We start from the raw sequence: 23,569 nt of genomic DNA, 5'->3' as shown, positions 1-23,569 counted from the left end.
CTATATGTTATAGTTTTTTGAATGACTCTTACCATAATATGTTACGTAAACATACCAGGCACCTTCTCAGTTGGTTATTTATGCGTCATATAACGTACACTTATTCAGCCTGTTGTTCACTATTCTTTATTTATTTTAAATTGCCTTTCAAATGTCTATTGTTGGTGTTGGATTTTATCAAATAAATTTAATGTGACTTATACTCCAGTGCGATGTATATACTGTATGTTTTTTTCCTTCTTTATTATGCATTTTCGGCCGGTGCGAAGTATACTCCGAAGCGACTTATAATCCGAAAAATACGGTATATATATTAGCTTCACCAAGTAAATGTAATTTTTGCTCAATATTCAATTTTTTTAAGCTTAACTTGTAGATTCACCCCACTTCAACATTAGGTACACTTGCACACCCTCCGATCAATTTAGGTGCATAAAAAAAGCTGTTTTTATTAGATGAAAATAATACTTTATCAATTAATAGTACTTTATCAATAAAGTACTATCTGTCCATCTATTCATAAGTCAAATTTCATCATATATCCCATTTAATATGAAAGAACTCGAGAATAATTGTTGAATTGTATAAAACTAATTGGGGGGATAAATGGTTGACAAGTAAAATAGGGTAATGACCCGAATATAAGACTCTTATTATTCGGTATATAATCGTCTCAGTTACAGTTATAATCGACCATTTTTTTCCCCAAGAAAAAATCCTTGTACACGGACTGTACTGTCTGTAAATGAAAATCAGCAGATAGCACGAGACAATTCATTTCCGAGTGAGGCAGAGCTTTTCTGCGTGTCACACACAAAGCTAGAGATTTTATCCTCTTAAGGCCCAACCTGTTTGTTTACATGCTTTTTTTTTATTTCTCTTTTCTTTTTGGGCTTATTTGACCCTAAATAGAATAAAAACTAAAAAATATCTCTTTATATGATGTACTTACAGTAGTCCATAAGTACACAAATGTGTACTTAATGTGTAGTGACAAGCTAATTTTAATTTTTTACACTTTTTTCCCCAAATTTCATTGTTATACTCTTCTGACACCACCAGATAGCAGTTTAAGTGTCCATTTGTCGGAATAAGACCCCAATTAAGTAGTGTACACAATTTTGGAAATAAGAGCAAAAATGTGCTGTCCACACATGTGGCCACTAAGGCCTATAGAGGTTTAAAGAAATGGACAATGCGAGAAAATGGTCAATGATTTGATTGGTTGATTAATTTTGTCTTTAAAAATATGTTCCCCCCCCAAACAAGGGGGTTGTGTTACATTCAAATAGCCTCTTATCTTAAGAATAATCTTATATTAGGGGCTGTCTTTTATGCAAGTCAATTGAAGTCAGTATTAAATAAAGACTTCAACTAATAGTCGGATATTTATGTTTGCATCATAATATTGTTCTAATATTGAAGATGTAGGATTTATTTAACATTTGAAACTTGCTGCTTGGTTAGGAGGAAAAGTAATTCATGGTGACGTGATGTAAAGTGAAGCAAAGAGAGGAACTGGGGTGTATACATTTGTCATCAATTTCCTCTTTTTGATCTCAAAGAACTAGTAGCATGTTGTTTTTTTGATAACATTCCTCTTTTTTGGTTCACTTCAGTGTAAGACTCTGTCCGAGGTGTGCGAGCATATTGTGTGCGTGTCGTCTGACCCGCTGGTATCCCAGTCGGCCCACCTGGAGCTCGTCCACCTCAACAACGTCAAAGCCGCCGAAGGCCTGGTAGAGCGATGATACAGTTTTTAAATCATGAATAAAGCAGGAACAAGCACACCTTTTATTGTGTTGTGTTCCTTAGGGAATGTACATCAAGTCGACCTATGACGGCCTCCATGTGATCACAGGAACCACTGAGGGGGTAAGAAGCTGCTTCAATGACGCGAATAACTACTTAGTCAATGAAAAAAGCAATGTAAGTTGTGTTTGAAGGACACAATAGCCTGTTTCCAAGAATATCTCAACTATCTGCTTGCACGGCATGACATAAGTGCGTGAGAATCAATAAGCTCATATCAACTCACGGTTTTGTTTTCCTGCATTTTCTTCTGGGCTTCTATAGTCTCCGGCCGACCGCTGTAAGAAGATCCACGCCGGGGATGAAGTCATTCAAGTCAATCATCAGACTGTGGTGGGTAACAGAAAACAATTATTTTACACGCATGCAGTCATGTGAAAAAATGAGGACACCTCATTGGGTAAAATACATTTGTGGTGCCCCTTAATTGTTGTGGTAACATTGCTTTCGAACAGGGCTTCTAAACCTTTTTGGCCTCGGGCCCAACTTTTCCACTACAGAGGGGCCTAGGGCCCATTCAATATTAACACTGAACTAGAAATGTTAGTCTTTATTTTATTCATATTCAAAATTATATCTAACCTTCTTACAATATACAAACCTTGTCCAATAATATGAACGCATGTTTTAATCACAAAGATTGTTATTTACTTAATACATAACATTTTAGTTTAAGGTCAGGCTGATTAGAAAAATAAGGAATGCACTCAAAAAATACATTTACATACAATTATTTTTTGCAAAAATAAATGACCTAAATTAATAATGAAGTTTTCTTAACTAAACTGTCAAAATTAAAGTGCAAACGAAAATAGAGCTTCACCACTTAAGTCATACATTTTGCACTTAAAAAACGTCTGACTTTAGCTCCAGACTTCATCGGTTTGTCTGATGTAGTCATCATTGTCACCGACGTCCCACTGGGTCATTATTGTCACCGATGTCCCACTGGGTGTGAGTTTTCCTTGCCCTTATGTGGGCCTACCGAGGATGTCGTGGTGGTTTGTGCAGCCCTTTGAGACACTAGTGATTTAGGGCTATATAAGTAAACATTGATTGATTGATTGATTGATTGATTGATTACTGCCACAAGTGGTGGAAAAGTACATTACACCGGAGTACCGCTGTCACCCATATGGACCACAGTTGAGAAATAAATATGTTTTGGGAGCCCTCCAGGGTGCGCTCACGGCCCAAAAATGGTTAAGAAACACTGCTTTAGAAGACATGCTAGGATACAACGGTTTTTTGGGTTACAGATGTGTTACATTCCTAACACAATTGCAAGTAGATTTTTTTATTTTTACACATATAGGAGGACCTGTTGTGCAAAACGATCTTTTCTTGTCTATTGGTATCTATTTGTGTGGATTTGGCATCTGCATAGGTCCTGAATGTTGAAATAGAACCATAGAAGCAGAGCAGAGAAAAAAAATAAAAAAATAAAAAAGAACAACTTTGCCTTTCTTTATGCTTCCTCTAAACGAGCTGTTTGGAATTTGCACAACCTGTGATGTTTTCAGCAAGTGTGACGTCAGCGGATATCTCCATATATAATAGAAATAGACCCAAAGGTCTTTGTCATTGTAGTCTGATGCTGTTGTCAGTAAGTTCCTTCTTTTTCTCTATCCTCTTGTTGTGGGGCAGACTGGCTCGTACATGTACATGCATCCTACGCTGTTGCCATTTCTAATACAAAGTAGTGTATAGTTTGAACTTACATCTGTCAGTAGACTTGATATAGAAGCGCTAAAAACTAAAACATGGCTGACGGGGAGAAGATGCAGTCAAGTGAAGGCACGTACTATAAATAGAACTGCCCACAAAACAGCTCATTCTGACAAGACAAGTCAGAAAGTGGATTGAACATGATCTGTAAAAGATGCAAAATTTTAACCAAAAAACCATTACATGTTATGTAGACCACAAGGAATCATCTAATTCTGGGGGGGAAAAAATCATATGACCTCTTTAAGTCAATCCCACTGTATACCTGACAGTTATACAATTGAAAAATAACACAATATACAAGAATTAAATGAAATGGTAATAAAAAAGAAGAGAGCACTAACTTATTAGGAAACTCATTTGTTGCTTTATCATCCCAACCAGCATAAATATGCAATCTAGCACAAGCCTTAACCTGCAAAAAACACCCCTTAGTGTCCATAAACACTATCACTTCATTAATTGCTGTGCCACCAGAAGTAAAAGTGCAAAACTTTCAGTAATATGTGACAATATTTTTCCTCAGTGTACTGTATAAGAGAAAGACTATAGTGTGGCCTTCGAATATGCTTGCTGCGGGCACAGCAAACCAAGGCAAGGCAAGGCAACTTTTTTGCAAGGCACTTTTCATACACAAGGCAGACTCAAAGTGCTACACAGACAACAATGTGAAATGAAAGAAAATAAAAGCAAAATTAAAATGCAGACAATAAAAATAAAAACAGTGCGGACGTTAAAAGTTATAAGATTAAAACATTTAGCTGAAAGCTAAGGTGAACATAAAAGTTTTTAGTCTAATTTTAAAAGTATTCAGAGTTGGGGAAAGTCGGACATCTTCGGGAAGTTTATTCCAGCTATTTGTTGCAAAGTGACTGAATGAAGCTCTCTCTTGATTTGAGTTTACTCTGGGAACCGCTAACAGATTGGTCTCAGAAGATCTTAGTGATCTAGAGGGCTTATATAGTGGGCGCATATCAGTAATATACTTCGGTCCTAGACCATGCAGTGATTTATATGTGAGCAGGAGGATTTTGAAATCAACTCTCTGATGTAGAGGGAGCCAATGTAAGGATTTAAGAATTGGTGTGATGTGCTCACATTTTTTGGTCTTTGTTAGAACTCTAGCAGCAGTGTTCTGAACAAGCTGTAGCTGCCTGACAGGTTTTTTTGGGGAAGACCTGCAAGGAGACCATTACAATAGTCTAGTACAGTGGTTCTCAAATGGGGGTACGCGTACCCCTGGGGGTACTTGAAGGTATGACAAGGGGTACGTGAGATTTTTTTAAAATATTCTGAAAATAGCAACAATTCAAAACTCTTTTATAAATATATTTATTGAATAATACTTCAACAAAATATGAATGTAAGGTCGTAAACTGTGAAAAGAAATGCAATAAGGCAATATTCATTGTTGACAGCAATATTGTTTGTGGACATGTTCCATAAATACTGATGTTGAAGATTTTTTTTTTTGTAAAGAAATGTTTAGAATTAAGTTCATGAATCCAGATGGATCTCTTTTACAATCCCCAAAGAGGGCACTTTAAGTTGATGATTAAGGTAGAAAAGCGCTATACAAGTACAACCCATTTATCATTTATCATTTACTTCTATGTGTAGAAATGTGTATTTATAATTGAATTACTTCTTTATTTTTCAACAAGTTTTTAGTTATTTTGATATATTTTTTTAAAAATAGTTCAAGAAAGACCACTACAAATGAGCAATATTTTGCACTGTTATACAATTTAATAAATCAGAAACTGATGACATAGTGCTGTATTTTACTTCTTTATCTCTTTTTTTCAACCAAAATGCTTTGCTCTAATTAGGGGGTACTTGAATTAAAAAAATGTTTCACAGGGGGTACATCACTGAAAAAAGGTTGAGAACCACTGGTCTAGCCTACTGGTAATAAAGGCATTTACAAGTTTTTCTAAGTCTTGAGCTGACATTAACCCTCTAAGTCTTGTTACATTTTTGAAGTGATAGTAAGCCGATTTGTTACTGATTTGATATGAGTGTCGAAATGTAAATCAGAATCTAAAATAACCCCAAGATTTTTGACTTTGAGGTTTTCAGGGACAGACAAAATGTACGCTTTTCTATTCTTTTACAGCAGAAACCGATGTTTCCTACATAGTCCTATGTAGTGCTGTGCGTTATAAAAAAAATACATAAAAATGTCTATCGTACGATATATTTCTCTTATTTTTTTCATAATTTTACCATTAGGGCTGATGGTTTACAAAAGCATTGTGATGTCATATGAAAGAACTTTGCGGCAAGAACCTGAGACGCATGGATGTAAACAATGTAGCAGCACAATGAAAGCTAAACCAACAAAACCCAAAAAAGGAATCGGTGCTAAAAAGAGGAAGCAGGAACTCCTTTGTTTGGATTTGGTTTGGTTCAAAAAAGTCAGACACTGCCCAAACAACGGTAATATGCAAGTCATGCCGCGAAAGAGTCCTTACTAGTATACTATAGTGTTAAACTATTAAACAATATTTTGGGGGTTTTAATTGTCTTTAATTGCTTTTTTTGTGTTTTGCTTTTATATATAAAATCTGTTTAATAAATAAAGGAAGAAAAGGTAGTAACTTGCAATAATCATATATTGTGATATATATGTTGATATAAAGGGGCTTCACGGTGGCAGAGGGTTTGTGCGTCTGCCTCACAATACGAAGGTCCTGCAGTCCTGGGTTCAAATCCAGGCTCGGGATCTTTCTGTGTGGGGTTTGCATGTTCTCCCCGTGAATGCGTGGGTTCCCTCCGGGTACTCCGGCTTCCTCCCACTTCCAAAGACATGCACCTGTGGATAGGTTGATTGGCAACACTAAAAAATTGGCCCTAGTGTGTGGATGTGAGTGTGAATGTTGTCCGTCTATCTGTTGGCCCTGCGATGAGGTGGCGACTTGTCCAGGGTGTACCCTGCCTTCCGCCCGACTGTAGCTGAGATAGGCGCCAGCGCCCCCCGCGACCCCAAAAGGGAATAAGCGGTAGAAAATGGATAAATGAATGTTGATATAAATTAGCTATATTGGAATATATATCCGTATCGCACAGCACTACTTGTACGTATTCATGTGATACAGATACCCTCAATGGTTTACAATAATTTTACAAAAGACTTACGAGCAATTAGTTAGGCGTCCATGCAAAGTGGTTTTCACAAACATTGTTAAAATTTGCCAGTTCCTAAAGGTACCATAAATCTGGTGGTAATTTGGCTAAAATCCCTAAAATTACAAAAAAAGATCAATTCAAGTCAATTTGTCACGTTTTTGCATCTTTGCTGGAGTTATACACCAAATTGCAGAGACGACAGGCGACGTGTAGCTAACAGGTTCTTTAATTAGGGACAGGGCAGGAACAACATTTAACGGAGTAAAGTAAAAAGCAAGTGCACCCAATACATAGGTAATGAACCATCAACTGAAGGCAGGAACGAGGAAAAACTACATAGAGCGAATTGACAATGTGTAGTTGTAGGACAAGGACGAGAACGTAAAATATACACCAACAAGAAAACACATCCAAAATAAGAGCACAATGACAGGAAGTCCTGTCACACGGATTGTGGCATTGAGTTACAAAACAGCACCATTAAATACAGTAAACAAACGAGAATGCCCCATATTAAAAAAAAAAGGGACTATGCACAGCGCTCAAATTTTACCGCCCTCGTCATTTTCCGTAATGCCCAAAAAATGTACCAACATTTGCGGCATGCTGTGACCGCCCTTAACTTTTTACTTGTTAATGGACAAGGGATGAAACAATAAACATTATTTATACCGTTTAACTTTTTAATGACCGAAAAACCGTCATTAATTAGTGCATCTTCAGCAACAGGAAGTCAGGCCTATGCACAGTTTGGCTTAATAACCAACGACACAAACTTTGCTGCAGAGATTTCTCCTTGGATTAAACATAGCCAAGTGTTTGTTTTAACACAATTTTCCCTTGCTTCCCGCCGTGTGTTTAAGAGCGCATTGCTGTGTTTAGATGGAGAGAACTGTGGACAATATTGTCGCCCACACTAAAAGTACAGAACTAAGGAGAAAACTATTTGATGATTTTCAGCAGGCAATTTGTAGTGAACGTTGTCACAACTTGTTTATAAAGTATTTAGTATGTTGACAGAGATGTTCACTCCTTCTTTATTTAACTGCAAATAGTATCAGTGTTCAAATAACATCATTACTGGCTGAAATGTTTTGTAATCTCATCGAATTAAACGCATGCTGTGAAGATTGTTTGTTCCATGTGTGAGGTATCACTCCAGGGTTTTTTTTGTTGTTGGCCAAACTGTTGTACTGAAACACTAGGGAGGCGTTGGAAAAGAACAAAGCTTGTTTATTAGACTTCATCTTCATTAGCCAAACTGCTTTGTGTTTTATTTTGATATCAAAAAGTAAACACCAGGTTTTGTTAACATTATTTTTTTTTCATGTCACTTCAAAAATCATTCATGTGGCATAATTTTGTTAATATGTTATTTTGTATAGTTAACTCCTTTATGACATAATTCTGCTCAAACTCATAATAGATCTGTCCCGATACATAATCTACATGATGTACATAACTTAAAAAAAAATAAATATAGACTGTCAAAATGTAAAAATAGAGATAAAGGCATCATGTAATGACAAAAAGCTGACAAGTTGATGTTATTAAAGAAAAAAAAAACAGTACTATTTGTCTATAAATATATGAATAACGTTTATCTAGAGTCTTTTAATTAGACATTACAAATGACATGATGGTATTACGGGCTTCACGGTAGCAGAAGGGTTAGTGCGTCTGCCTCACAGTACGAAGTTCCTGCAGTCCTGGGTTCAAATCCAGGCTTGGGATCTTTCTGTGTGGAGTTTGCATGTTCTCCCCGTGAATGCGTGGGTTCCCTCCGGGTACTCCGGCTTCCTCCCACTTCCAAAGACATGCACCTGGGGATAGGTTGATTGGCAACACTAAATTGGCCCTAGTGTGTGAATGTGAGTGTGAATGTTGTCTGTCTATCTGTGTTGGCCCTGCGATGAGGTGGCGACTTGTCCAGGGTGTACCCCGCCTTCCGCCCGATTGTAGCTGAGGTAGGCGTCAGCGCCCCCCGCAACCCCAAAAGGGAATAAGCGGTAGAAAATGGATGGATGGATGATGGTATTACGTTCACACCCCAACACTGCTTTACTTAATCAGAAATCATGATTTCAATAGTGATAACAATAATTTTATTCATTACTTTGGCCATAATTGGCAGCCTTAGATCTAATACATACATACATACTGTGTATATATATATATATATATTTATATATACACACATACATACATATATATATATATATATATATATATGTATATATATATATATATATATATATATATTATACATATTAGGGCTGGGAATCTTTGGATGTCCCACGATTCGATTCAATATCGATTCTTGGGGTCACGATTCGATAATATATCGATTTTTTTCGATTCGATTCGATTCTCGATTCAAAAATGATATTTTTCCGATTCGAAGCGATTCCTTATTCATTCAATACATAGGATTTCAGCAGGATCTACCCCAGTCTGCTGACGTGCAAGCAGAGTAGTAGATTTAAAAAAAAGCTTTTATAATTGTAAAGGACAATGTTTTATCAACTGATTGCAATAATGTAAATTTGTTTTAACTATTAAACGAACCAAAAATATGGCTTATTTTATCTTTGTGAAAACATTGGACACAGTGTGTTTTCAAGCTTATGAGATGCGATGCAAGTGTCAGCCACTGTGACACTATTGTTCTTTTTTAATATTTTTATAAATGTCTAATGATGTCAGTGAGGGATTTTTAATCACTGCTATGCTGAAATTATAACTAATATTGATACTGTTGTTGATAATATTCATTTTTGTTTCACTACTTTTGGTTTGTTCTGTGTCGTGTTTGTGTCTCCTCTCAATTGCTTTGTTTATTGCAGTTCTGAGTGTTTCTGGGTCAGGTTTGGTTTTAGAATTAGATGTCATTGTTATGGTATTGCTGTGTAGTGGTTTGTTGGATTGATTAAAAAAATAAATAAATAAATCAAATTGACTTTTTTTTAAATGAGAATCGATTCTGAATCTCACAACGTAAATGATTTGATTCGTATTCAAATCAATTTTTTCCCACACCCCTAATATATATATATATATATATATATATATATATATATATATATATATATATATATATATATATATACATATACATACATATACACACACACACACACGTATCTCCTGCCTCAAAAGAACATAAATAATGTTTGCCTTGGTGCCCTTCTAACTTGCCTTGGTGTCCTAAAATATGAGCCCTCCTTTAACGCAACACTTGCCTTGACCATAAAAAGTTAAAATTCTAGGCCTGTATGCATCTTCTCAAAAGCGGGCCTTTAAAGTACCCAGTGAGTGTATGTTGTAACGTCACACTCTATAGATAGCCACCACCTCCACCTGCACAGAAGGAGCCAGCACACCAGCTAAAACCCAACCTTCACAAAGCTTCTTTTCCCTTCGTCCCTTTTCCTCCAGGTGGGCTGGCAGCTGCGCAACCTGGTGGGCTCGCTGCGGGCCGACAAGGGCGTCGTGTCCCTGACCTTGAAAAAGCGTCCGCAGAGTACGCTCAGCTCGGCTCCGGCCCTGCTCAAGAACATGCGATGGAAGCCCCTGGCTCTGCAGGTGGGAGGAGTGGGGGGGGACCGGCTCTACTGTACCTTTTATAGACTTTATTAAGAACTGGCCCACTTTATCCCTGGCGGGCTCGCATCACACGAGCTTCAGCTGAAGCGTCTAATTAGGTCAGAGGGCTGATTTTGTTTGCCAGACAAATCCCACCAGAGGGCACGACTATGCACACTGTCCACTGTCATTCTCTGTGTTGTCGCAAATTAGCAAAAGTAAATCCATAATTAACTATGATTAGCCACGCAAACACAAAGCTGCTATTTCAGTCTCTAAGCCAAAGGTTTGTTTGTGTTGCATTACACATAGTCGTTCTTTTGTCCTTGATTGCATGAGCATATCTAGTCCAAAAAAAAAATTACGTGGTGTTTACAGCATTCCTAAATTGGGACCATTAACCTGCTCAGCACAATGTTTTAATTAGCAATAAATGAGCCAACAAAGGGGAGTTATACTGCAAACCCTGTATGTAATTGTACGGTTTTTCTGGGTTTGCTGCTAGCGGGGTGTATAAAATAGTCAGTCATGGATACATAGGATTCTGGGTATTTGTTGTGTTGCGTTTATGTTGTGTTACTGGAAGGATGTTCTCCCGAAATGTGTTTGTCAATCTTGTTTGGTGTGGCTTCACAGCGTGGCGCATATTACTAGGAGTGTTACAATTGTTTATATCACAACCATTAGTGTACTCTGTGTCCCCCAGTATGCCTTGCAGTCGTGTGCGTGTTGCCGCGGAAGCCACACACAACATGATGCTGGACTGACAAGCAGATCGTACATGTTGTAGAAGGCGACAAAGTCAATGGCTTCATAGCACTCCTTAATCCCTAATACTTATTATCTGGGTGACTTCCGGCAGTCATTCTAGAGAATATTTGGGTCTCCTATTGTCTTCTTCGCTTTGTGACACGGGTCTTGAATGGCTCTTTGAATGGCAAAGGATACCGATCCCAGAACCATGTATATCAAATATTTCCGGATGGTTCAACCGCCACCCGCCCGAATCTAAATAAATCTATTTTTTCGTCATGTCACCCGCCCGACCCGCGGTTTATCCGCGGACTCCGCGGATGAGACCGCAAACCACGCATCTCTACTGCATACATATCACCGCCGCACTGATGCGTGATCTTTTGCAGCGGCCCTGCAGAATTTATGTCCGCATATTCTGTGCGGTCCGGATTTGGTCATTTTTTATAAGTTACATAACATTTAACAATGATTTGAAGCAACAGAATATAAATCAAAGCTTTTTTGTAATATTTGCTGCCCTGATGAATCCAGTCATTTGTGCTTAACTGTTAAAGACATGCACCTGGGGATAGGTTGATTGGCAACACTAAATGGTTCCTAGTGTGTGAATGTGAGTGTGAATGTTGTCTGTCTATCTGTGTTGGCCCTGTGATGAGGTGGCGACATGTCCAGGGTGTACCCCGCCTTCCGCCCGATTGTAGCTGAGATAGGCGCCAGCGCCCCCCGCGACCCCGAAAGGGAATAAGCGGTAGAAAAATGGATGGATGGGATGTTTAATAGGCAATAGTGTTCCACTCCAGTCCTGCAGGGGGCAATATAGTGTATTACAAGGTGAACTACTGCCACACAGCAAGAATCAGGCAGGTCTCTGCCCCACTTGGTCTCAGTGGAAATAGACAATTATGGTTAAAAGAAGCAAGTTCCTCCATTTGTACCTTTACCAGGATCTTTTACCTCTTCCTCCTATTCGGGAAATCGCAAAAAGCCACTGTAGAGATTCCCATCAAGGACTGTTTTCACTCTAGAAAGAAGTTCCGCAGGCTTTGTAGCAGAACCTCCAGGTTCTGTAACAGCTTCTTCCGTCAGGCCAGACGACTATTGAACGCATCATAATAATACCCTCAATTCCCTCCCCCCAAAAATGGATTAACTCACAGGATAAACGTCAATGCATATGCAAAGTGCAATATATTAACTGTATCTGTACAGTAATATATTTATATCTGCACCTTATTGCTCTTTTATCCTGCACTACAACGAGTTAAAGCAGCAAAATTTTGTTGTAATCTGTACTGTAAAGTTTAAATTTTAATGACAATAAAATGAAGTCAAAGTTTAGGTCTAAGTCTATCTGCATTAACATTTATTTTAAAGGCCTACTGAAATGAGATTTTCTTATTTAAACAGGGATAGCAGGTCCATTCTATGTGTCATACTTGATCATTTCGCGATATTGCCATATTTTTGCTGAAAGGACTTAGTAGAGAACATCGACGATAAAGTTCGCAACTTTTGGTCGCTAATAAAAACGCCTTGCCTTTACCGGAAGTAGCAGACGATGTGCGCGTGACGTCACGGGTTTTGGGGCTACTCACATCCTCACATTGTTTACAATCTTAGCCAGCAGCAGCTAGAGCTATTCGAACCGAGAAAGCAACAATTTCCCCATTAATTTGAGCGAGGATAAAAGATTCATGGATGAGGAAATTTAGAGTGAAGGACTAGAAAGAAAAAAAAAGTTTAAAAAAAAAGGCGACTGCAGTGGGAGCGATTCAGATGTTATTAGACACATTTACTAGGATAATTCTGGAAAATCCCTTATCTGCCTATTGTGTTGCTAGTGTTTTAGTGAGATTAAATAGTACCTGAAAGTCGGAGGGGTGTGGCCACGGGTGTGTTGACGCCAGAGTCAAGCAGCTGCAGCAGGACGGAAGCGCCGCTGATGTCTCCGGTAAGAGGCGACTTATTACCACAATTTTCTTACCGAAAACTGCCTGTTGACATGTAGTCGGGATCCATGTTCGCTTGACCGCTCTGATCCATAGTAAAGCTTCACCTCCGGGAATTTTAAACAAGGAAACACCGTGTGTTTGTGTGGCTAAAGGCTAAAAGCTTCCCACCTCCATCTTTCTACTTTGACTTCTCCATTATTAATTGAACAAATTTCAAAACATTCAGCACCACAGATGTCCAGAATACTGTGTAATTATGCGATTAAAGCAGACTAATTATAGCTTGGATTGGGCTGGAAAATAATGTCCGCTACAACCGGTGACGTCAAACGCACGCGTCATCATACCGCGACGTTTTCAACATGACACTTCACGGGAAATTTAAAATTGCAATTTAGTAAACTAAAAGGGCCGTATTGGCATGTGTTGCAATGTTAATATATCATCATTGATATATAAACTATCAGACTGCGTGGTCGGTAGTAGTGGGTTTCAGTAGGCCTTTAAGTCCCATTCCTTGCTCTAGTTGTCATTTTTCTACTTATTTCCGTGGTTATAAAGTGTTTGCATTACTGGGAGGTACTGTCATTTAAGTAGTGGCGGTATTCAACTTTTTGCAGCCAACCAGAAGCCCGGGCAGCAGTTCAGCCACGCCCTCAAACACCCCCACCAAGAGCTCCGCCCTCCAGGATCTTTACATTCCACCTCCACCCATGGAACCCTACGCCCCCAGGTAAGGAGTCCCAACAAGGATTTGGGACTTTTTCTTCGGTCTCTGCTTATCTTTGACTTTCCGTGCGTTTGTTGTTGCCATAGAGACGAGACGGGCGCCTTGTCTGGTGACGAAGTGTCCCGCGGCCACGGCGGGGGCGTCGCCAAACGGTCCGATTCGCCCAACTCCTTCCTGGATCAAGAGTCTCAGCGGCGAGAAGACGAGGAGCCGGTTTACTGCACCACGCCTACATATGGTACCCAGTTCATTGTCCACTTGACAAAAACAATCACCAAGCTGTGAACAACTTCCGATCCATTCCCAAGCGAGGGAAGTGACCAGGCTCTCATTGTGGATGGCTGCTTACAGGCAGGCTCCGGCCTATCTCCATGCCTGTGGAGTGCAACTGGGGGGGCGACTACGAAGACCCCGCCAAGCTTAAGAGAGAAACCCGCAGAGGTGAGTATAACTCAGTCAAAAAGTCGCCGCCTCGCCGCAATATGAGGAGGTTTACGGAGCTCGATGCACCGCCATGCTGCACTCCCAATATTCCCTGTGATTAGCATAAGCACAGCGAAAGGAAGATAGTTGGTTCAGAAAATGAAAGACTGGTGGCCCGGAGGGGGGAAATATTATGATCCATAGACTATTCTTCCTGACCTCCACCTGAATCCCTTCACGCAGTTGCCATGGCAACGCTGACAGCAGTGCTTGTCAGCGTCTGCTTCTTTTGGCTGCCCGCTCGCTGCCTAGCAACCAAGCCAGGACAAGGAGGGAAACTGGAGGTATCAATAAGGAGACGCGAGCATCCTCTCTGGTGGCATGGGGGAACAAAATATGCACAAATTAGGGAGTTGACCGGACATATTTATCGATAAGTCTTCATAGCATCAGGCCGCACTCGTTGTTTTGGTGATTTGATTAGTTTTCATTTTGTTGAATCAAGAATACCCGCAGTAAATTTCATGTGCATAATTTAAATTAACTTTAAAAAAGGACTTCAATATATTCACGCAAATGCAATTTTATCGTCAGAATGTCATACAGGAATCATCCATCCATCCATCTTCTTCCGCTTATCCGAGGTCGGGTCGCGAGGGCAGCAGCCTAAGCAGAGAAGCCCAGACTTTCCTCTCCCCAGCCACTTCATCCAGCTCTTCCCGGGGGATCCCGAGGCGTTCCCAGGCCAGCCGGGAGACATAGTCTTCCCAACGTGTCCTGGGTCTTCCCTGTGGCCTAAACACCTCCCTAGGGCAGCGTTAGGGTGTCATCCTGACCAGATGCCCGAACAACCTCATTTGGCTCCTTTCGATGTGGAGGAGCAGCGGCTATACTTTGAGCTCCCCCTAGATGGCAGAGCTTCTCACCCTATCTCTTAAGGGAGAGCCTTGCCAACCGGCAGAGGAAACTCATTTTGTCTGCTTGTATCCATGATCTTGTCCTTTCGGTCATATGGGAACATTTTTTTAAATGTTTTACGTCATTTGTGTTATTCAGTTTCATTCAAAGTACTGTAAAATTAGCTGGCAAGCACACCATATAGAGCAGTGGTTCTCAACCTTTTTTCAGTGATGTAACCGCTGTGAACATTTTTTTTAATTCAAGTACCCCCTAATCAGAGCAAAGCATTTTTGATTGAAAAAAACAGATAAAGAAGTAAAATACAGCACTATGTCATCAGTTTACGATTCTATAACAGTGCAAAATATTGCTCATTTGTAGTGGTCTTTCTTGAACTATTTGAGAAAAAAGATATAAAAATAACTAGTGATTCAATTATAAATAAAGATTTCTACACATAGAAGTAATCATCAACTTAAAGGCCTACTGAAATAAGATTTTCTTATTTAAACGGGGATAGCAGGTCCATTCTATGTGTCATACTTGATCATTTCGCGATATTGCCATATTTTTGCTGAAAGGATTTAGTAGAGAAAATAGACGATAAAGTTCGCCACTTTTGGTACTTCCTGAAAAAGCCTCGCCTTTACCAGGAGTAGCAGACGATGACGTCACCCGTGTGGGGGCTCCTCACATATTCACATTGATTTTAATGGGAGCCTCCAACAAAAACAGTTATTCGGACCGAGAAAACGACAATTTCCCCATTAATTTCAGCGAGGATGAAAGATTCGTGTTTGAGGATATTGATAGCGATAGCATTGGGACGTATTCCGATGTTTTTAATCACATTTACTAGGATAATTCTGGGAAATCCCTTATCTTTCTATTGTGTTGCTAGTGTTTTAGCGAGTTTAATATTACCTGATAGTCGGAGTGGTTTGTCCACGGGTGTGTTGACGCCTTGTCTCACGCGTGTCGACGGCAGCTGTACGGACGACACAAGCTCAGCTGATATCCGGTATGTGGCGACTTTTTAACCACAATTTTTTCACCGAAACCTGCTGATTGACATTTGGTCGGGATCCATGTTGACTTGACCGCGCTCTGATCCATAGTACAGTTTCAGCTCTGGGAATTTTAAACAAGGAATCACCGTGTGTTTGTGTGGCTAAAGGCTAAAGCTTCCAAACTCCATCTTTCTACTGTGACTTCTCCAATATTAATTGAACAAATTGCAAAAGATTCAACAACACAGATCTCCAAAATACTGTGTAATTATGCCGTTAAAGCAGACGACTTTTACCTGTGTGTGTGCATAGTGCTCATACTGCCTAAAAACCCCAGACGTCCTGCGTACACGTCATCATTACACGACGTTTCCAAAACGAAACTCCCGGGAAATTTAAAATTGTAATTTAGTAAACTAAAAAAGCCGTATTGGCATGTGTTGCAATGTTAATATTTCATCATTAGTATAAACTATCAGACTGCGTGGTGGGTAGTAGTGGGTTTCAGTAGGCCTTTAAAGTGCCCTCTTTGGGGATTGTAATAGAGATCCATCTGGATTGATGAACTTAATTCTGAACATTTCTTCACAAAAAAAGAAATCTTTAACATCAATATTTATGGAACATGTCCACAAAAAATCTAGCTGTCGACACTGAATATTGCATTGTTGCATTTCTTTTCACAGTTTATGAACTTACATTCATATTTTGTTAAAGTATTATTCAAAAAATATATTTAAAAAGGATTTTTGAATCATTGCTATTTTTAGAATATTTTTTTTAAATATCACGTACCCCTTGGCATACCTTCAAGTACCCCCAGGGGTACGCGTACCCCAAATTGAGAACCACTGATTTAGAGCCTTCTCACTCATCTTTGCATTGACCTGATCACTGACCCTATAACGACCTGCTCCACCTTTCAGGTAACCATCCGCGGTTGGTGTAAAGGAGCAAGTGCGGTCAAAATAAATTGTGCGATTAATCTGTGTTTATGCCTAATTAATCGCCTGAGTTAACTTAAACAGCCCCAGTTTGTCAACTGTGCATGCTCTTCCTGACGCTACCCTCCCTTTTATCCGGGCTTAGAATATCTCCAACAGCAAGGTTGTTGGGGCCAAAGTTGGGAATTGAACCCATACCCTCTGCACAAAAGGCAGCAGGCACCGACTGGGCACTCAGACAAAAGAGGCCAAGTGTTATAGTGTGATAGCATGGCTGTGAAAAAAGCCTGACATTCATGTAGGGATGTGTACCGTTCACATTTGAACCGATACGGTATCATGGCCTGGTACCTGGGAATCGATACCGGTATTGACCAGTACCAATTTTCGGCACTTTTCAGTGCGTTGATAAATAGTAAGTGTTTTTGATAATAAAATCTCATTTTTTTATTGTAACATTTAAAATTGTTCTGATTAAATGCTGTCTAGTTGTTCTATATTGTTTAATTATGACATTTGAGTCTTAATTGCAGGTATTACACTAAGCTGCAATTAAAGTTGCAAGACCAAGACGTTAAATGCCAGTAATGTTTAGATTATGGTGTGTTCTGTTGCACCTTAAAAAGTTTCAATACTGTAAGTGTTGTACTTATTATGCAACAACTGTTTGATTTTAACGTACATTTTCGTTATAGTTTTCATTAACACATTTGGAGGTGTTAAAATCATCATGTAAAGTTGCTAATATTAATCAGTAGCATGTCAACAGCAAAGTCAATGTATGATAGCATCAAGCTAGCGATTTTTTGGTACAAGTAGAGCGGGGGTCGGCAACCCGCGGCTCTATAGCCGCATGCGGCTCTTTAGTGCCGCCCTAGTGGCTTTCTGGAGCTTTTTCAAATGGAAAAAGATGAAGGGAAAAATATATTTTTTGTTTGAATATGGTTTCTGTAGGAGGACAAATAGGACACAAACCTCCCTAATTGTTATAAAGCACACTGTTTGTATTAAACATGCTTCACTGATTCGAGTATTTGGCGAGCGCCATTTTTTCCTACTCATTTTGGCGGTCTTTGAACTCACAGTGGTTTGTTTACATGTACAACTTTCTCCGACTTTCTAGGACGTGTTTTATGCCACTTATTTTTCTGTCTCATTTTGTCAACCAGACTTTTAATGTTGTGTGTGAATACACAAATTGGAGTTTTGTTGATGTTATTGACTTGTGTGGAATGCTAATCGGGCATATTTGGTCCCTGCATGACAGCAAGCAAATCGATGCTAACATGCTATTTAGGCTAGCTATGTGTACAATTGCATCATTATGCCTCATTTGTAGCTATAGTTGAGCTCATGTAGTTTCTTTTAACGGCGTGGCGCAGTGGTAGAGTGGACGAGCGCAACCCGAGGGTCCCTGGTTCAATCCCCACCTAGTACCAACCTCGTCACGTCCGTTGTGTCCTGAGCAAGACACTTCACCCTTGCTCCTGATGGGTGCTGGTTAGCGCCTTGCATGGCAGCTCCCTCCATCAGTGTGTGAATGTGTGTGTGAATGGGTAAATGTGGAAGTAGTGTCAACGCGCTTTGAGTATCTTGAAGGTAGAAAAGCGCTATACAAGTACAACCCATTTATCATTTAATTAATTAAATGTATATCTCATGACACACTATCTGTATGTAATATGGCTTTTACATTTGTTTTGTGGCTCCAGACAGATTTGTTTTTGTATTTTTGGTCCAATATGGCTCTTTCAACATTTTGGGTTGCCGACCCCTGAAGTAGAGCTTTACTTTACTTACATTGGAGCGTTTTTTGAGTCAATGTCTCTGTTGGCATTGAAAAATGCAACAATACCTAGAGGTAGTTTGGCTGTGTCCGCTCTCAGTTGTGCTGGAGTGATTGCAAAGTGCAAAAATGCAACCGTCAACTGGGTGTGTGTCATGCGCAACCTAAGTACCTAAATATGGAAGCGTTGGATTTTATGTGAATCACTGCACTATGCCAAAAAAAAAAAGGACTGGATTGGATACTTATCCCTACATCTATGGTATTTTCCCCCCTATCAGTGTGAACTCCATTTTTTGGTCAAAACAAAGTCTAAATGACACACGATCCTGCTCTAACACGGTGGGTTGGTTGCTCTCACAGAAGCGACGCTGATGCGCTACGTGGGCCTGCCGGGGGCCGACGAGCGACTTGGCTCCGACGACTACGCCTCCCACACGGCCCGCCCGGGCAAGCGGTCCAATGACACTGCCAAGCGCGCCAAAAGGCGCAGCCACCACAGCCAAAGTCCCTCCCACTACATCCTCCAGGCAAACCAGAGAGAGTCGCCACCGAGAGACCCCGCCTCCATTTATCACGTAAGCCGCCTCCTTTTTCCTCACCAAACTGTCAGGTTTAATAACAACCAGGTCAACCACATGGCTTAAGCTCCGCCCTTCACGCTGTTCTGGAGCGGGACTTTCGCGAATGCTGACGCGTCATGTCCGTCTGCAGACAGACGGCGAGGCCGACGCTGATCTTTTACATCTTGACAGCATCTCTTGGAGAACTGTTTACGTGCGCGTTTTGGTGCATACGCGACGGCTGCTGCTGCGATAGCAGATGGCGCGTCAGTGGGCGTGGGCGGGCCCTTGTTGTGCGTCTTTGGCGAGCGGCGGGCCGTGAATAGCTGAGCTCCAGGCGCCAATATTTGCCACGCTGTGACGTTGTCGCTGTTCATGTTCTCCCACGGGGATCTGTCGGGAGGTCACCTTTTAATATCAACGGCCACGATTTACTTGATAAACTGCTCACACTTCCATCATCGGCACGACGCCCTCTCGCGCCCCACCTCTATCGCTGATCTATGTTTAGAAGATCTGCAAATTATTTTCCCTCTCGTGTGTCCTCTGCCTGCTCTCCTTGCTCCTCAATCATCCATCATCTTTACTACCCAAGATTCTGTGCAGCCAAAAAGGTCACCAAGATTATTAACATCCTGACCCTCTTCTTTTCTGCTTCCTTTGGCAGACGTACCAACAGGCCTCGTCGCTACAGACAAAGACTCGCAAGAAAAATAAAGGTGAGCAAAGCCGCCGCTTTGAGGATGTGTTTACATGTTTGGTTGATTTAGCCTTAGTCTTGTGTTAGGGTTGGCACCAACCCGTTTTCGTTTTTAAATGCATAAAAGAAACACAAATTTATTTTTTTGCATCAAGGCTTTTTGACTTTGTCAGGAACTTCTATTTCAACAAAATAAAACTTTTTTTTTTCCACTAAATTATAAAATGGTCTGGTTGAAATTTTGACCTTGGTGTTTTAAGGGTCGGTTTCGACCCAGTTATAAAAATAAGATTATCAAGCAATAATTAGAGCCAAAACTGACAGCCAGCTCCTCTCCCAATCATGTGACCTTTAGGGGATTCTCATTTTACCTTGTTATCCAGCACAAAAACAAACAAAGATCAATTCAGTGTAAAATTATTAAAATTAAAAAATAAATACAACTCATTTAAGAGATGTGTTCTAATACCCCTCAGTAATAGTCAGGTAACACAACAACATTTATTTATTCATACGATTCTCTTGAGGTTCATTTTGCCATTTTTTTAATTGAAATCGAGGGGTATGCTGACAAAAAAAGGCCAGATGGCCCACACCAAAAATATTAAAACCAATATTTTCATGAATAAGGAAGCCTAACAAGGTAACCAAGAGATGAGAAACAAATTGGATGATAGATAATTGTTTTTAGTGTATTTTACAGCGGATTTAAGACATGGGTCAAAACCGACCCGTTAACATAAGAGATGGTAACAGAAAGCTAACACAAGAGGAAGGTTAATAGGATAGAGAAAAGAGAAATGTATCTGAAGTTATATCTGATCACTCGCTCCTGCTCCATTGTTTTAGTCCTTGTCAACAAGCAGAGTTAAGATGCATAACGCCACCTACGGCTGGGCGATACGGATAAAAAGGTATATCTCGATATATTTTTACTTAAAACTCGATATTCAATGTATATCTCGATATTATTTCCGGTGAAAGTATACATATAAAGATATTGATTTTTGAGCGAGATTCACTGAAATTGAAGTAAATGACAACTTTTCTGTGTTTATTAAGCCAGTTCGTCAAGGTGGGTATTGACAGCACATAAAATAAACTGAATTACATAACACAAATAAAATAGAAACATTTTCTTTCTACGTAAAATAAATAACATAGCTGTGCAAATAATACCTTTTTGGCAGCATTTCTCGAGAACAGTTTGGATTTGGGCTTACATGGTAAACAACTCAAATGAATGTTTTATCCAGACGCATACATTTGTCCAAATGTGGCAAAATAGATGCATTGTGGGTTTCCTGGACATCTGATTGATTGATTGATTGATTGATTGAAACTTTTATTAGTAGATCGCACAGTTCAGTACATATTCCGTACAATTGACCACTAAATGGTAACACCCGAATAAGTTAATCAATTTTCAATGAATTGATTAACGTCGGGGTCCACGTTAATCAATTCATGGTTAACGTCATGTACATTGCTTAAAAAAAAATCTAAAGAAGAGAATCCCTTTGCCGTCTTCTACTAGTTTTTGAAATATGTAAATCGCTCTTCTCTTCTACTACTCTCTCGTGTCATTTGGGATGTCTGTTGTGATTTCCCTTCCTGGTTCGATTACCCACCCTATCTTGCCTCTGATTAGCCTAATCACAACCAATCGTGACTCATCATAGTAAACAACCAAACAATCATGGATGTTCTTATACGTGCAAGCACGTCTTTGAAGGAGGAAGGGAACGGGTTTAATAGCCCATGAGAGGGAGTGACGGAGAACAAGGAACACAATAAATAAGCGGCGTTTGGTCAATTTAACGTGAAATAAATTGTATTTATGCTCCGATACTTTCTTAATTAATATCTTGTTTAAAAATATATCGATATATCTTACAAACGCGATATATCGCCCAGGCCTAACGCCACCTAAAGTACGGAGTTGTAACAACAATTGTAACAATTGTTGTAACAATTTGTAATATTATGGTTTAGGTTTATTTCGAACATGCATAAAGTTACGATATGATAAGTCAAAAGTTCCAGTTTCTCTTTACAACATGTCTGAAAAGAAGTAGCGATTCATAGCGATTAATAACACATTTAATTTACTTCCTGTTCTCAATAAAGTACTATCTATCTATCTATTTGTACACAATTTAACTCCGTAAATAATAATGAAGGTCTGAAAAACAGTTAAATAAGTTATTATTTAAAAAATGAGACAGATAAGATTATCTCATTTTAAATAAAGATCAAAATGTTTATCAGAATTTTTCTTCCTTATACTTCGTAAACACTCAGTTTGAACAGTTTTTAAAAGTGGATCATAATGGAGAGCTGAAGATCCCGGTCAGATGAAGCTATATCGCTGGATCGGTTCGCAGCCGAGTGTGAAGCAACCGGAATGAGAATCAGCACCTCCAAGTCCGAGTCCATGGTTCTCGCCCGGAAAAGGGTGGAGTGCCATCTCCGGGTTGGGGAGGAGACCCTGCCCCAAGTAGAGGAGTTCAAGTACCTAGGAGTCTTGTTCACGAGTGAGGGAAGAGTGGATCGTGAGATCGACAGGCGGATCGGTGCGGCGTCTTCAGTAATGCGGACGTTGTACCGATCCGTTGTGGTGAAGAAGGAGCTGAGCCGGAAGGCAAAGCTCTCAATTTACCGGTCGATCTACGTTCCCATCCTCACCTATGGTCATGAGCTTTGGGTCATGACCGAAAGGATAAGATCACGGGTACAAGCGGCCGAAATGAGTTTCCTCCGCCGTGTGGCGGGGCTCTCCCTTAGAGATAGGGTGAGAAGCTCTGCCATCCGGGAGGAACTCAAAGTAAAGCCGCTGCTCCTTCACATCGAGAGGAGCCAGATGAGGTGGTTCGGGCATCTGGTCAGGATGCCACCCGAACGCCTCCCTAGGGAGGTGTTTAGGGCACGTCCAACCGGTAGGAGGCCACGGGGAAGACCCAGGACACGTTGGGAAGACTATGTCTCCCGGCTGGCCTGGGAACGCCTCGGGATCCCCCGGGAAAAGCTAGACGAAGTGGCTGGGGAAAGGGAAGTCTGGGTTTCCCTGCTTAGGCTGTTGCCCCCGCGACCCGACCTCGGATAAGCGGAAGATGATGGATGGATGGATCATAATAGAATTTGACTTCTTTGCTTGATCTATTAGTTATGTGCGATACCACTGATTCACCCACTCGAAGCTCATCGTTCTGATTTCCAATGCAGATGCCGCATTGTTGCAAATCCGAGCTTCCCACAAGGAATATAGCATTTGAAAATAAACTAGAAGGGAATAGATTAGGGCTTCACGGTGGTAGAGGGGTTAGTGCGTCTGCCTCACAATACGAAGGTCCTGCAGTCCTGGGTTCAAATCCAGGCTCGGGATGTTTCTGTATGGAGTTTGCATGTTCTCCCCGTGATTGCGTGGGTTCCCTCCGGATACTCCGGCTTCCTCCCACTTCCAAAGACATGCACCTGGGGATAGGTCGATTGGCAACACTAAATTGGCCCTAGTGTGTGAATGTGGGTGTGAATGTTGTCTGTCTATC

At 40.3% G+C, this 23,569-nt stretch overlaps 1 protein-coding gene and 1 long non-coding RNA gene across 3 annotated transcripts in view; one reads left to right on the top strand and one right to left on the bottom strand.

Moving 5' to 3' along the window:
- The window catches only part of cnksr2a (connector enhancer of kinase suppressor of Ras 2a), a 100,893-nt gene that overhangs the window by 33,789 nt on the left and 43,535 nt on the right, over nt 1-23,569 (top strand). For both annotated transcript variants that reach the window (XM_061921547.1, XM_061921548.1), the window contains exons 6-14: nt 1,620-1,739; nt 1,816-1,875; nt 2,077-2,145; nt 10,111-10,257; nt 13,586-13,698; nt 13,782-13,933; nt 14,047-14,136; nt 19,122-19,336; nt 19,989-20,040. In XM_061921547.1, the coding sequence (XP_061777531.1) occupies nt 1,620-1,739; nt 1,816-1,875; nt 2,077-2,145; nt 10,111-10,257; nt 13,586-13,698; nt 13,782-13,933; nt 14,047-14,136; nt 19,122-19,336; nt 19,989-20,040 (1,018 nt within the window). The remainder of the gene's footprint in view (nt 1-1,619; nt 1,740-1,815; nt 1,876-2,076; nt 2,146-10,110; nt 10,258-13,585; nt 13,699-13,781; nt 13,934-14,046; nt 14,137-19,121; nt 19,337-19,988; nt 20,041-23,569) is intronic.
- Nucleotides 1-23,569, bottom strand: part of LOC133569314 (uncharacterized) — a 59,020-nt gene that overhangs the window by 34,431 nt on the left and 1,020 nt on the right. The window contains exon 2 of the long non-coding RNA XR_009809792.1: nt 2,039-2,140. This is a non-coding gene — a long non-coding RNA (uncharacterized LOC133569314). The remainder of the gene's footprint in view (nt 1-2,038; nt 2,141-23,569) is intronic.

This window comes from Nerophis ophidion, linkage group LG15 (assembly GCF_033978795.1).
Source record: "Nerophis ophidion isolate RoL-2023_Sa linkage group LG15, RoL_Noph_v1.0, whole genome shotgun sequence".
Lineage (NCBI taxonomy): Eukaryota > Metazoa > Chordata > Actinopteri > Syngnathiformes > Syngnathidae > Nerophis > Nerophis ophidion.
The sequence above is the reverse complement of the archived record's forward strand: the minus strand, read 5'-3'. Positions and strand labels throughout refer to the sequence as shown.